This window comes from Pogoniulus pusillus, chromosome 2 (genome assembly GCF_015220805.1).
Source record: "Pogoniulus pusillus isolate bPogPus1 chromosome 2, bPogPus1.pri, whole genome shotgun sequence".
Classification (NCBI taxonomy): Eukaryota; Metazoa; Chordata; class Aves; order Piciformes; family Lybiidae; genus Pogoniulus; species Pogoniulus pusillus.
In genome coordinates, this window is record NC_087265.1 from 35,017,264 (window position 1) to 35,031,365 (window position 14,102).

At 40.2% G+C, this 14,102-nt stretch overlaps 2 protein-coding genes across 5 annotated transcripts in view; one reads left to right on the forward strand and one right to left on the reverse strand.

Moving 5' to 3' along the window:
* The window catches only part of TRAK2 (trafficking kinesin protein 2), a 28,077-nt gene extending 27,437 nt beyond the window's left edge, over positions 1-640 (reverse strand). For both annotated transcript variants that reach the window (XM_064160784.1, XM_064160793.1), the window contains exon 1: positions 474-640. The gene's annotated coding sequence lies outside the window, so the exon portion shown is untranslated. The remainder of the gene's footprint in view (positions 1-473) is intronic.
* A 13-nt stretch (positions 641-653) lies between these two features.
* STRADB (STE20 related adaptor beta) lies at positions 654-11,721 on the forward strand. Of its 3 annotated transcripts, none has more exons than XM_064160815.1 (12): positions 654-1,809; positions 2,845-2,901; positions 3,440-3,520; positions 3,914-4,013; positions 4,597-4,718; positions 5,311-5,419; positions 5,926-6,049; positions 6,589-6,760; positions 7,146-7,250; positions 7,472-7,701; positions 8,262-8,304; positions 11,250-11,721. In XM_064160815.1, the coding sequence occupies exons 2-12, from the start codon at positions 2,890-2,892 to the stop codon at positions 11,307-11,309; spliced, it is 1,158 nt and encodes a 385-aa protein (XP_064016885.1). In that variant the 5' UTR covers positions 654-1,809; positions 2,845-2,889; the 3' UTR covers positions 11,310-11,721. The 3 variants fall into 3 exon arrangements, with proteins under 3 accessions (XP_064016885.1, XP_064016875.1, XP_064016894.1); XM_064160805.1 differs by lacking the exon at positions 11,250-11,721 and adding an exon at positions 8,728-10,942; XM_064160824.1 differs by lacking the exons at positions 2,845-2,901; positions 11,250-11,721 and adding an exon at positions 8,728-10,942.
* Positions 11,722-14,102: the final 2,381 nt, after the last annotated feature.

Genomic DNA, 14,102 nt, shown 5'->3' on the forward strand with positions numbered 1-14,102 from the left:
ACACAGCCACCATTCGCAGCCACAGCCTACAGCTTGAGCAATCTTAAGCACATACACTGAACGGATAAAGCTTAGCTTTCTATTTATCAGCATTATCACTGTGAAGAGAGCATTGTCTGCTACAACACAAGCAAGGCAGATTAATTCGGCTCTCCCTTCCGCTCAGGGTACGCCGCACGGGACAACGCAGCCCGCCCACAACAGCGCCTCACGCTCAGAGCCCGCGTTCCCGCGCCAAACAACCGCACGGAGGCCGCCACACGCCCGCCGCGGCCCGGTGCGCCTCAACAGCCTGCGGCAGGCACAGCGAGCGTCCGAGGAGAGTCTGGGTGACGCCACGCCCCAGTGGGGACCGGCCCTAAGGAAGAAAAGACGCGGCTCGGAAAGGATTCATGTGAGGGGCAGAAATGGGGACCTCGCTAAGTAACCTGAGGAGATAAAACCACCCCGAATCAGCGCACAGCACCTCTTACCTGCCCTGCGCTTCCTCCGGCTGTCCCCGCCGCCCGAGGCGGACGGGCGGCAATAAAGCCTCGACTGAGGAAGGACCCCAATTGTATCCGCCCAACTCCCGCCCCAGAACTACAGTCCCCGGCTCGCCACGCGGCGCCGAGGGGCTGCCCGCCCCAATGACATGCTCCACGATGCGCCGGGCAGCCTCCCCCACCTCTAGCGGCTCTGCGAGGGCACAGGGAGGGGCTTTTGACTGGTGGGTGTGCTCGGCGGCCGCGCCGGCCCTGACTCTGGGCTCCGGCGGCAGGGAGTAGAAGCGGGCGCTGCCTGCCCTTGAGGCTCTTCAGCCGTGCCTGGGCCGCGGGGGCTCTGGGCCAGCTGTGCCGTTAGCCTCGCTGCGGGCGAAACCGGGCAGACCGGGAAGTGGAGAACGACGCATGTCGAGCTCGGGAGTCGGCAGTAGGAATCGGCGCCGCAGCCGTCGCTCTGGCAGGGGCGCAGCCCTGTCTTCGCCGCCGCGGGGGGTCAGAGGGAGGCGGAGACGCCGGTGACGGCCGTCTGGCGCGGAAGGAGACGGGGGCATCGGGGGAAAATCAAGGTACAAGTCTGACGGAGAAGTGAGGAGCCCTCCCGGGATAGTCTACGGGGCTTTGTTTTTTGACATCCCGTTACTTGTGTCACGGACGGATCATTTAACTGGAGATAGGCGTTTCAGCACCTCCTCAGTCACTCCAGGCGCTGAAGCAGGACCTGCAGCCCAGCGCCGGTAGAAGCACTTCATCGTGTTTTCGCGATACCTGGCCTTCTGCCAGGTCACAGGCACGTTTTCGTGTTTGTCTTCCCTGAATTGTTCGCCGCATCTGAAGCTATTATTAAGCTGGGATGAACTTGTCAGTTCAACAGTGCAAACACTGTCACTAAAGTGCAAAAGAATTGCCTGCGATACAGAAGGGAAAATCTGGAAACAAGCAAACACAAACACGTAGGGAAATGATCCAGAAGCAGGTTGAAGGGGGGAAAATGTTAAGCTACGTAAGAAAATTAAAAATACAATGTTTATAATGTCATTTGAGCAAATGTGGATCATGCCATGTTTCTGATGGCTGACAATACTCTTCTGAAAAAATTCTACAAGGCTCTGACTTCAGTGTAACATAGTTAAGGTGTTATTCTTCAACTTAGCTTTTGTGGGTTTGTATTCCGTGCAGCAGAATAAATTATCTTGCATAGTGGAACGAGGTGTCTCCTTTCCAGATAGAAAGATGCTGTACCCATTACAGCGCTGACCAGTATCTTGAGGCACCTGCTGGATTTTCTTTTTTCCTGCTCTGCTACAGACTTCCTCAGTGAAGTTGGGTAAGTCAAGTTCTGATCCTCTGAAGGTGCCCAATACCTACTGAGGATCTCTTTTTTTCTCAGTTTTTCATCTTTGATAAGGAGTTGCAGTATTTCTTTGAACGGACTTTCAGGGTAGAAATACTAAGGATTAGGAGTGGCTTTGGATATTCAGTAGTGGACAGGGTGGTGGCTACCTTGATTAAATTGCATGCACAATTTAAACATGGGATATAATCAAGCTCCTTGATAAATAAAATTATCAGTTCCTGATATAGGCCTTCATAATTTTCCACTTTCAAGCAGTAATTACATGCTAACACATCATATTAACATACTTAGCTACCTTATGTAGCAGACTTAAGTCAATCACCAAGTAGAATTCATCATGGTAGAAGACTTGCTTGTAACTAAAGTAAATTAGCTAGTACCAGTCTTCACTTTAGAAGCTTTGATACGCTTCTAAAGACCTAGATGTATGCTTCTATAAACAGTGATGTCTTTTTCCTTACTAGCTTTCAGATTGACTCATTTCTGAGGGAGTTTGAATGCTGATTCTGTAGCCTAAGTAAAATGAAAATTATCTGAGTTGGTTCTGCTCCTTGGGTGGTGTGATTTGTTTTGGGGTTTTGTTTGCTTGGTTTGGGTTTTTTGTAACGTGGTTTGTTTTGGTTTGTTTGGTTTGGTTTTTTTCACTTCATTCTTGTCCAGTAATATTTCCACTCTCGTTTGTGAAATCTAAAGTGCACTTCTGGCTTTTTTTGTGAGCTAGTTCAGCTGTACACAGCTGAGCTGAGATCTGACTAGCAGACCTGTGCTCCTTTAAAACAACAATTACTTCTTTTCCTACAAACTGCCAGAGATTCATGAATCTGTTCCATTTTGCATTCTGCACTTACGCAGTTAACTTGGAATTAAATTGCTTGTTGAAAAGTGGTAATCGGATCTCTGAACCCATGTGTGTGTTGAGAGGAATGCCCCACAGTTGTGAGCAAAGAGGCTTCTATTTATCACAGGTTTATGTACAATCTTACATTGCTACTTTAATTTCTCTAGGATAAATGGGTGTATGTGACCTTTTCTCTCATCTAAAGTAGTTCCATGTCTTGTTTGGTAAGTTTGTATTTAAAAGTTTTTGGCAGTTGTACCTTGCTACTCAGTCATACCTTCTGCTGAAATCTGTTTCTTGATTTCCACAGTGCTGACATGTTTAAACTTTGTTGTGTCAACTTTCAGTGAAGGAGGCTGTTTAATATCTCTTCTCTTGCCATGTATGCTATGCAAGCTGCAGCACAGGAGGTTCCACCTCAACATAAGGGGGAACTTTACTGTAAGGGTGACAGAGGTCCCCAGAGAGGCTGTGGAGTCTCCTCTTGAGACTTTCAAGGCCCATCTGGATGCGTTCCTCTGTGACCTGAGTTAGGCTGTATGGCCCTGCTCTGGCAGGAGAGTTAGACTTAATGATCTCTTTGGGTCTCTTCCAACCCCTGACATCCTGTGATCCTATGCTGTTTTTTAACCTCTTGCTTCACTGACTTGTAGCAGAAAACTTTCTGAACTCCTGCTTATGTGGGCCACTTTTGATGTTTTCCCACTGGCATGTAGTACATCTCAGCAACTTGACTATCATTCATTGGTTTCTGTTGTCAAGGACTGTTCCTGTATTCTACGTACACCAGTTGAACCAATCGGACCAGAAGAGCCATCTCAGAGTAGCATCCATGAATGCCTGGTAAGAAGAGAATGGAAACATTAACTAGCAGTGTAAAACACAAAGCTGATACATATTCAAATTAATTTCATCAGAGGGCATTCCTTAAAATGTTAACAGCAACAATAACCACAGCACATAGAGGCTTCCAGTTTGAAATTAGACTACAGGGTAACTAAGTGTTACTTTTAATCTCATACCAGTTTTTAAATGCTCATACGCACAAAATCAGTAAGTTATAAAAGTAGTCACAGTGTAATGGTAAGAGCACCAGTTTGAATATTCTGACTTGAGTACTTGATCTTAGCATTCTAATTAATTATATTGCTGTGTTAATTTTAAACATGTAAATTCTTAAAACATACAAATGTTTTAAAATTAGTAATTTTGAGAACTGTTTTTCCTCACTGTTAGGCTGATTCTGATCTAGCCTGGATTCCTCCATCTACACGAAAGAATGAAATGGTATTGTGCACTTCTAATGTCTCTCACTATGAACTCCAGCTGGAAATAGGTAACCTAAGTGTACCTTAAAATCTTTCTTGTTCCTGTGGATGCATGCTCTCAATAGGTTATTGCAGTGAATAACTAGTTTGGAAGATGTATTTTCAGCTGACTAGAACTATTCTTGTGTTGTGTTTAGTTGAGAAAAGCACAGAGCATTGCGCATGTTTCACAAATCACTTATTTTAAGGGATAAGATAAATGTGATATGGTGCAATAAATACAGCATTAAATAACATTTTGTCTGGTCACTTAGCTACCTGAGTTGGTTGTTCTAAGTATGGCTGCCCTGAATCCTACTTTGTATGCCTATGCATATGCTAACAAATGTTAAATGTGTTGTTTGTTTTTATGTATAATTGATATGGACAAATGTTTAAATCCTTCTAGTTCTAAAATTAGCAGAGCTGTTCTTCAGCTAATTTGATGGATATATTTTGCTGCAACTACTTAAGTTCTTGACATTCTTAAAGAAAAGGTCATACTGGTATCATCTGCCATTTTAAATCTATAAAATTATCTCTGTAAAAGAAAAAAAGGATGTGGTGTATTATTATAATTGCCAATCTTAAGGTAGCCACTTCTGGTTTCAGGAAGGAAGTTCAACAACTTAACTTCAGTCTACCTTGCACGGCATACACCTACAGGCATGCAAGTTGCTGTGAGGATTACAGACCTAGAGGATTGCTCAGAAGAGCATTTGAAAGCCTTACAGGTAAAGAAACAGCATTTATGCAAAGATGGTAATGAATACATATGAAGTTACTAAATAGAGGTAGCTTTTGTCTTTGTAGTGAGTCATTTCATTCACATTTTCCCTCCAAAGGAGTAGAATGCAAATTCAGGGCATTTGAAGTTGCTTTCTGAAGAAAACAGTTGATGAGTGTTTTAGACATACTTATCTAATTCTACAAATTTTTCTTTGAAACTTGTTCTATACTCTGTATTTAACACCAAAACTCTGGACTTTGAGCAAACTGGATTTGCTTCAGACAAATATAATTAGAGGCACATAACCTGCAACCTGCTATAAATACCATTGTCATTAGAATAGGCTTCCCAGGGAGGTGGTGGAGTTGCCATCCCTGGAGGTGTTCAAGAAAAGACTGGATAAGGCACTTAGTGCCATGATCTAGTTGATTGGATAGGGCTGGGTGGCAGGTTAGACTGGATGATCTTGGAGGTCTCTTCCAACCTGGTTGATTCTGTGATACACAGATAACAGGTCTTTCTACTGATCACTGACTTTTATTAAGACTGTTGTCTTGTGGTTAATACATCCACTTTCATTTCATTTCATTGTGTAGAACGAAGTGGTTTTATCCCACTTTTTCCAGCATCCCAACATAATGACGCTTTGGACAGTGTTTACAGCTGGTAGTTGGCTTTGGGTCATCTCCCCATTTATGGCATATGGTAAGAACTGGTAACTGCATTTTTGGAATAGGGAAAAATGCTGCTACAATTTGGATTGTGTGGCACTTTAGAGGTTTTGCTTTAAGCATCTCCTGTCTTGTAGAAGAAACAAATCTTCTTAAGCATTTATTGAGAGAAGTCTTCCGTGCATAATGTTCCTCCCCAGTGAAGAATTGTATTTGATCTGCATTAAATTGTGCTTAGTCCTAACACCATGGTAACACGTGGTAACTGGAAGATGAATTTCACTTTATACAACTTTTAAGTTCACCAACCAAAAGCCTGTTGAGGTTGAAAACAGGTTTGGCATACACTTCCAGTTAACAGAAGCATAATTTGACTGTGATTTTTGCGTAACAGGTGTATCAGTTTCATCCATGTAACTGTTCCTGATGTACCACGGTCAAAATAAAGATGAGAGGTCTTAAGGAAGGTATACAATGAAGCAAGCATAGACAAGTAATTTAACAAGACTTGTTAGGCTTAGCTATTTTTTTCACTTTCAGGTTCAGCTAGACACCTGCTGAAGACTTACTTTCCTGAAGGAATGAGTGAAGCTTTGATAGGCAATATTCTGTTTGGTGCAATCAGAGGATTAAATTACATGCACCAGAATGGCTATGTTCACAGGTAAGATAATGTCAATAGGTAAGAATCAGATTACAGCATCCAGTTTAAGAATTTAGTTTCACTTCAAAACTCTTTTCTGCTTAAGTGTTAGCTCTTCCGTTTTTCTTTATATATTATGTCAGACAGTGGAGATGCAGTTTTCTTCAGTAATAGATCAGAACCGAGTTTGTGGAAGCTTAAAAAAACCCAGCATTAATACATTATTTAAAACCAGTTCTTACAGGGATTATACACCTGGCTTTTTCTCTTTGAAGCAAAAGACAATCAGGTGTAGAAAGAGTTTCCTTACTTTACCTGCTTTGGAGAGAAGGTAATTCTCTCTCCAATTTCTGTAGGTTTTTTTTTCATGTTGATCATCTCTCTTCATTCTTAGGCCTGTATTAAAAAGTCAACTCATACTAAGTGAAGAACATGAAAATAATCTGCTAAATAGAACTGCACGCTAGCATCTTCCTGTGTTAATGAAATACAAAAGCCTTTCTAGTCTAGTTGTTCTTTGAGTAATTCTTGTAACTAAAATTTACCACTTTATGTTACAGGAATATTAAAGCTAGCCACATTCTGATTTCAGGGGATGGGCTGGTTTCTCTCTCTGGCTTAAACAACCTCTGCAGTTTAGTTAATAATGGACAAAAATCAAAGGTGATATATGATTTCCCCCAGTTTAGTACATCCGTGCTCCCTTGGCTGAGTCCTGAAGTACTGAGACAGGTTAGTGTAAATTACACTTGGTTTTTTCCTATTCAAAGTTACTGTAAGTATTCAACTTCTAACTTACGTCTTCTTGTAGAAGTGCAACGGAAGCAGTTCAACTGCAACTTTTTAAAAGACATAGATATACTGAATTTGTAAAACTGATTTTACAGCTGTTACAAAAGTGGTGCTGTACTAAACCTCTTTACTTGATCTTCCTAGGAACTACTACAGATTCTAAAACTTTTCTTCACTACAAACATCAGATTTCTGCACAATTTAATTGCTTCAATCTCGTATAGATTACAGGGTATTATAATCTTACTTTGAAGCAAATGCTTGCATTTTTGTCAGCACCGCTCAATGGCATCAGTGATCCAGTGGAGTTTTGTTTTTCTCACAGGATTTGTCTGGGTATAACATGAAGTCTGACATCTACAGTGTGGGAATTACAGCATGTGAATTAGCCAATGGACATGTTCCGTTTCAAGATATGCCTCGCACTCAGGTTTGATGCTAAACTCCCTACTTTAACACACTCTTGAGTTTTTTTGTTTTACTTGGATAACCCAATACTATTACTGCTGAAATGGTCACTGCTTTTTATTATTTCAAATATGCATGCCTTTTTCTGGACCAAATTGTTCATTCATTCCTGGAGTTTCACAGATTAGCCTGAATAGGTCTGGATAGCTGTTGAGTTCTTACACTGCTATTCCTCTCTACTAGATGCTGCTGCAAAAGCTGAAAGGTCCCACATATTGCCCTTGGGATATAAATACCTTTTCCCATGGGGAGTCCAGGATGAAGAATTCCCGATCAGGTGTTGATTCTGGAATTGGTGAGAGCATGACACGAACAATGACCAGTGAAAGGCTACAAATTCCATCTTCCAAAACATTCTCACCTGCTTTCCACAACTTGGTAGAACTTTGTCTGCAGCAGGACCCTGAGAAAAGGTAACTTGGTCAAAACCAATTTTCTGTTGCTTCAATCTAAGACCAAGTATAATCCACAATTTAGGATACAGTAATTACTTGAACACTGTTAAAGACAGTATCTCAGTCCAGATGTACTATGCAAAACACTACAATTATCTTGTCTGTTAAGGGAACCATACTTTTAAAGTTGTCTGACCCCTGAATTTCTTGTAATATGAGTACACTTTGTGACAAGTAAAATTAATTTTTAATAGTGCACTTTGTGAAAGGGAAAATAAAGCAACAAACAAACTCCACAAAAATCTGAAGAATATTTTTCAGTATTTTGTCTTCTCTGAATGAGGAATTCTTCATTAAGCAGAAAAGTGGAAAAGTCTTCCAAAATAATTTGCAGTGAAGATGCTACTAAATGTATCTGAGTCATAGAATGTAGGAATTATGTGCTACTATTCTCATGCTTCGCATTTGTCCTGTGGGTGAAATACCACAGTTTGAATTAATTTGTCAGCCTGGCCCATTTTACAAGAGCCATATTTTGCTATCTAACATATAATTGTATTTTTCATTTTATGATACAGGCCATCAGCGAGCAGTTTGCTTTCACATACATTCTTCAAAGAGGTGAGTTTACTGTATTTTGTTAAACAACTGTAAGTAAACCGCAAAATATTGCAGTTGGATTAAGTTAAACATCCTGTAACAGTAGGATGAGTTTGGGGTTTTGTACCAAAATGGTATTGATAGACTATTGACATCATAACAGTAACTCCATTTCACCTTGAGGTTTAACTTAAGTCAGCATAACTAATAAGGGTTAATTAATAATATTACTTTCAAGCAGAGTAACTGTATAGCTAATGTAATTAGTCTTGAAAGACTAACTTAACTTACTCTGGAGTGAGAAACACTAAACCCTTTATCGTGTTGTTTTCAATATTGTTAACATGCAAGAACATGGCTCTGATTCCACATGCTTTTAATGAAGTCAAATGCAAATTTATGGAGACTTTTGTGCAGCCCTGTTTTAACTGTTTTTCTTTCTAGATAAAAGAACAAACACAGAATTCACTACTGTCCCTCTTACCACCTATTCAAAATAACAAATCAGAGTTCTTGCCACTACCCTCAACAGTAACTGGGACTGAACTTGAACAGATTACTGCAAATCACAATGATACAGATTGGGAATTCTAAATGAATCAGAAAAAAAAATCATACCTCTTCTGTGCTTCAAAGAAGGAAAATTTGCTGCTTTAGTTTGTATGGTTAAAATACAGTTTGACAAAGTATACTTGAAAATGCCCTCGAAGTGGCCATATTTCATTCACTACTTTATCTGTTACCATCACAACGCACAGTGTGCTTCACTTTCTGACTGTAAGGAAGACTGTATATAGAGAATGGCTGAACAGCTATCTCCCCCTTTCAGAATACTTTCAAGTGAGTTTCTGCTGTAATCTCAGTCTATACTGTATTTTGAGCTTATATTGCTGCAGTCTGTGGTTTTTTTTTTAATTCAGTCTTGGGTTTTGTCTGTGACCTTACTTAAATGATCTAAATTGTCTTTTTATTATCATACAGATTATTTTAATAAGAGGAAATCATCCAAGTTTGAATTTGAAACTGCATGAATTAGCTGCTTGTGCAAATAAACTGTTTTCATACATCCCAAAAGGCATTTTTCTCACTTAACACTGTCATACTTTCCAGAAGTTAGCTATGCATGATTTTTCTTGTGTTTTTTATACTGTTTCCCAAAGAAGTTACACTACCTGAAAATGTGATTCATGCTCCTGCATTTCTCTGTATTCTTAGAACAATTTTGTGCTTTTGCCATCTCCATTTTATTGTTGTGGCCTTTTAAGCAATTAACCAGAGGAGCTATGCAAAGTAAGTCTCAAGTTATAACAGGTACGGGTTAATTTTAATGAATGATGTTAAATAATCTAAAGTTACTGTACATATTTTTAATTCTACTGTATTCCTGTTCACCACCGGAACCTATCAGAGCTTAATACTGTTTCTTGAAAGAACAGGAAACGTGCATCAAGCTTCACTGGTACTGCTGCTGGCAAACAAGCCTCTTCTGCAAGCCAGTCAAATTCCCAGCTGTAAAGTGAACCTAATAAACCCTCTAGGATCATCTTAGTGAATACTTATTTCTAGCTCCCATGAAAAACTGTCTTTCTTCCTCCTCAATTTAGTAAGTTCTCATCTTTCGTACTATACCAGACACCTAAAGATGAACAAAACCATCTTCTTTTAAAAGAAGCTGCATATTCTTAATTGGTTTTAGAAAAAAAGTTATGTTCCAAAGCCACTAATACTTCACTAATGTAAGTTCTGACTGTAGTAAAAATGTATAAAGAGGCATCGCATGGATGTATTTCACATTGTCTTCCCTAGCTGAGCCAGTCTGCAACCACTCTTGAGAACACTAGTTTTGCCAGCAGCTTCACTACAGAACCTTGAAGAATAAATGACCAAAACACAAGCCTGAAGTAGATTTTATGGTCATTTAGAATTTTATGTATTAACAAAAAAGCTGTGAAGAGAGTTCTGCATTTCAAAACCAATACATGAAACTTAGGATATATATATAGAAATGTTTTTAATCTTCTCTGTCTCCACTTATTTCTGTAATTCTTGTACTTCTATTTTCGCTGTAGGCAAGTCATACTAACAGCTGCTTGTAACTGCATGAAAGTTTCATATTTATGTCAGTCATTAGGTAAGAAAATGGCTGTCTAAATTAGAAAATTACTCTGGTTATAAAAATACTACTAACTTAGTTACTCTAACAGAAGATACTGTTTTCAGGTGAACCCCATGTTCTTAATTCTTAACCACTACAAATGTTTACTGTTTTCAAATCAGATACATTGTATAGCATCTACAAATAACTTTTGGCTAACAGTATGTATAAAAACAAGCCCTAAAGAGTGAGAATACACATGTTGAAGTTGTACATATTTTAATTTTAGACCTCTGGATAAACATTAATATTTTATGAAAAAGAAACAGAAAACAAATTGCAGAAATTTGCAGGCAGCTGAACTGCCAGTCTTTGCACGCTCCTCTTGAAACAACAGTGCCCTGCATACTCCTTAAAAATGAACTTGCATATTTACAGTGGAGTTACTTTACTGCTGTCTTTTCCTGTAGGAAAAATAAAATTACTTATGTAAGTACAGAGGATGGACCAGTATTTACAAATAACTTTTAAGAAGAAAATGAAATAAAATTTTGTATGTTAAAATGGTCCCAAGTCTTTACTGTCAGAACTACTCATTTTCAAGAACTAAAGCATTTTCAAATGAAAGTGATTAAGAGGCAGTGTGACTTCTAGTAATTCTTAAGTAGTAATACTTGAAACTAGTCCCTGGATTATCTTTGCTGAAAGGTTTGCTACAGTTTTGCTCATTAAAGATGACACCTTCTATTAAGAAATAATGAAAAATAAGAAATGATAGTTTAAAAAAAAACTCCATAGTTGTTACTGTTAAAGAGTAAACTACCTGTCACTTGCAAGTTCTCAGAAACAACTATGTTCTATTTTTTTCTAGAGCACTTGGTTATTCACTTTTACCCATACCAGTGATGTGTGTTACCAGTATATGGACTAGAACTGAACTTGGACTTGAAATTTTCAAGGTATCTGAGGTATTTTCAAAGGAGCTTATAAATTTTTTATACATTTTGCAAAACCACATGGCCACTGAAACAGAAGTCTAGAGCTTAGTTCCTGTTGCAATAATTGTGGCAACACCACAACACTTTTTTTCTATGACCCTTCTTCATGCTAGCATTTAACACTACATAATGAAATACCTGTAACAACAGAATACAGATATTAATTCATTATCCTAAATATATGCACAAGGCTGTTGAGCTTCTTACTGTCTTGGTCTGATACCACAGCAGTTTGTGAATGAATGAACACAAAAACATGTGATGCACTCAGAATCAATTTGATCTGCTGTATGAACTACTGACCTTAAAAAGTCTTAGTGCAATAAATACCCATTGAAGAGATAACAGTTTCTTCACTTGATGCTATTAAAGAACAAAAGTAAACATGAAAAAAAAAAAAATTAATTTACCTCTCTCTTTTCCCTACTCTCTCCTCTTCCTCAACTGCTATAAAGCAGGTTTTAGCCTAATAGATAGGTAAAAGCACAGGAAAGCATTTGAAAACTTTTGTTCTGAATGTCTCTAATATGAGATACCTAAGCAGGTGCCTTACAGATCCTGCCTTTAATGCTAGTAAGTAGCTTTGCTGATGTATATTAGGTTGTCTAATTAAAGTCTCTAAAACTAAGCTAGCTGTAAGGACTTGTCCTGATGATGGTTATCCGTATCCTGTATGAACAAGGAAAAACTGCTAAAATCCAGTGTGACAGATCTCAAAAACCTATGACTAAGCACCACACTACAAGCTGTTTGATACAACAAACCAGTAAAGACAAAAGAATTTAAAGAAAGCACTGAAAAATCCAGGTGGTCTACTAATAACCAGCTATCAGAATTGCAGTTGGTATTTAACACAATCAAACTTATCCAGAAACTTGAGATATGAGGGAAAGAATGTTAGGTTTAAGTAGGTTCCCGTGGACAACTTCATCACTCCCACATGAAAACAACTACTTCTCCATAAATTAATTACATAAATATATGTTACTTATCCAAAAGTCCTATAAAGTTCCTGGAAAAATGACAAAGAAGTCTTATGTGAAATTATCTGGAATTGCCTAGTGATTTTTACATATTCCTACAGAACATGCGTTACTATGAGATTTACCTGCAAATTCAAATTCATGGAATCTAGATTTGGCCTATCATGAAGTCCTGTCATTACAGGCCTTTGTATACAGTCCCTCTCCAGCCTTCTTGCAGGCACCCTGCAAGTTCTGGAAGGCCACTATTAGGGCTCTTTGGAACCACCTCTTTCCCATGCTAAACAACCCCAGCCCCCTCAGCCTGTCCTCCTGCAAGAGCTGGTCCCACCTCCTGACCATAAGGTCCATTTCCATCCTGTGTTGAGGGCTCCAGAGCTGGATGTGGTACTCCAGGTGAGGTCTTACTAAAGTGGCAGAATTACCTCCACTGTTCACACTTCTTTTGATGCAGCCCAGAATGCAGTTTGCCCTCTGGGATGCAAGTACACACTGCTGGCTCATATCCAGCTTCTCATCGTCATTATGACTTCATTTACTTTACTTTTTTTCCTTTTTTTTTTTTTTTTCTTTTCTTTCATCACAGCCTGGGAACATTATCCCAAGAGAGATTCAAAGCAAGATTTTTCTTGCCTTCCCAGTTTTCTTTGGAAGGACATTCTGGATTCACTTACTGGTTTGGGGTAATTCCCTGTAATAATTCTTGGTGTGTTTCACAGAATTCACCGTTTTCTTAGGACTGATTTCCATTTGCTGTGCCTGAAGGTTTTGATTCTCAGACTTCAAGCTGTTAGTATTTCCTCCAACTTTACTAACAGAGGAATGTGGTGATGCAATGTAAGAATTTGCAGACTGCACTCTAGGAGTCTTAGCTGACCTGCAAACATGGGAAACCATGACAGGGTCAGAATACAGTGGCTGACTCACAAAGGTGTCCTAAATCACATTATTTTTCCCCAATTTTACCAATAGGAAAGAATATTCAGATTTCATGTGTCGGCTGTAAAATACTTTAGATCCTATTGCCCTCTTTTTGTACCCATCTTGATGTATCTCATAATTTGCTAATCAGGTTTATCCTATAAAGATGTAATGTAGTAGCAGGTAATAAGGATAGGAAATACATTACTAACACATTTTACAGGACTCTTATGTACCCTCCTGCTCGACTTCCTCCTGCTGGAGCTGCAGGGACTGCCATGCTGGCTCCCTGGAGCGCAGAACCGCAGAGCGAGGAAGAGCAGGGGACGGAAGCGAGGCGGGCGGCCCCACAGAGCTGCGGCGAGCCTGACAGGGCGGCCCCGCCAACGGCCCCCAACGGCCCCGCCAACGGCCGGCGCGCGCGGCGCCCCCTGCTGGCGCGGCGGGAAGGGGCGGCGGGCAACGGCCACAGGCTGAGCTGCAGGGCGGGGGTGCGGAACGGTCAGTCTTGACTGCCAAATGCACCGAATGGTCAGGCTTGATCGCTAAATAAATGGACTGAGGAGGGGCGACACGACCGCCTGAGCGTCAAGGAAAAAAAAACAAACAAAACTGCCCCAAGACCTCCCCAAGAAGCAGCATCCGTCGAGTTTCGTGAGGCATGGCCACGGGCCTTGCCCAGACGGGGGAGCTCTCCTCCCCGCCCTCAGTGCAGACAGGAGCGGCACAGAGCACTGACGGCACCCGAGGAAGGGGGGAAGAAAAAAGTAAGAGTTTCTTAAAGGCTCTGAGGACCTACAGATCAAGATGAAGCACAGCTAC

Coding starts and splice junctions, on each gene's coding strand:
- STRADB (XM_064160805.1), top strand. Junction 4,719..5,310: donor AGCATTTGAAAGCCTTACAG/GTAAAGAAACAG, acceptor TTCATTGTGTAG/AACGAAGTGGTTTTATCCCA. Junction 8,305..8,727: donor CACATACATTCTTCAAAGAG/GTGAGTTTACTG, acceptor TTTTCTTTCTAG/ATAAAAGAACAAACACAGAA.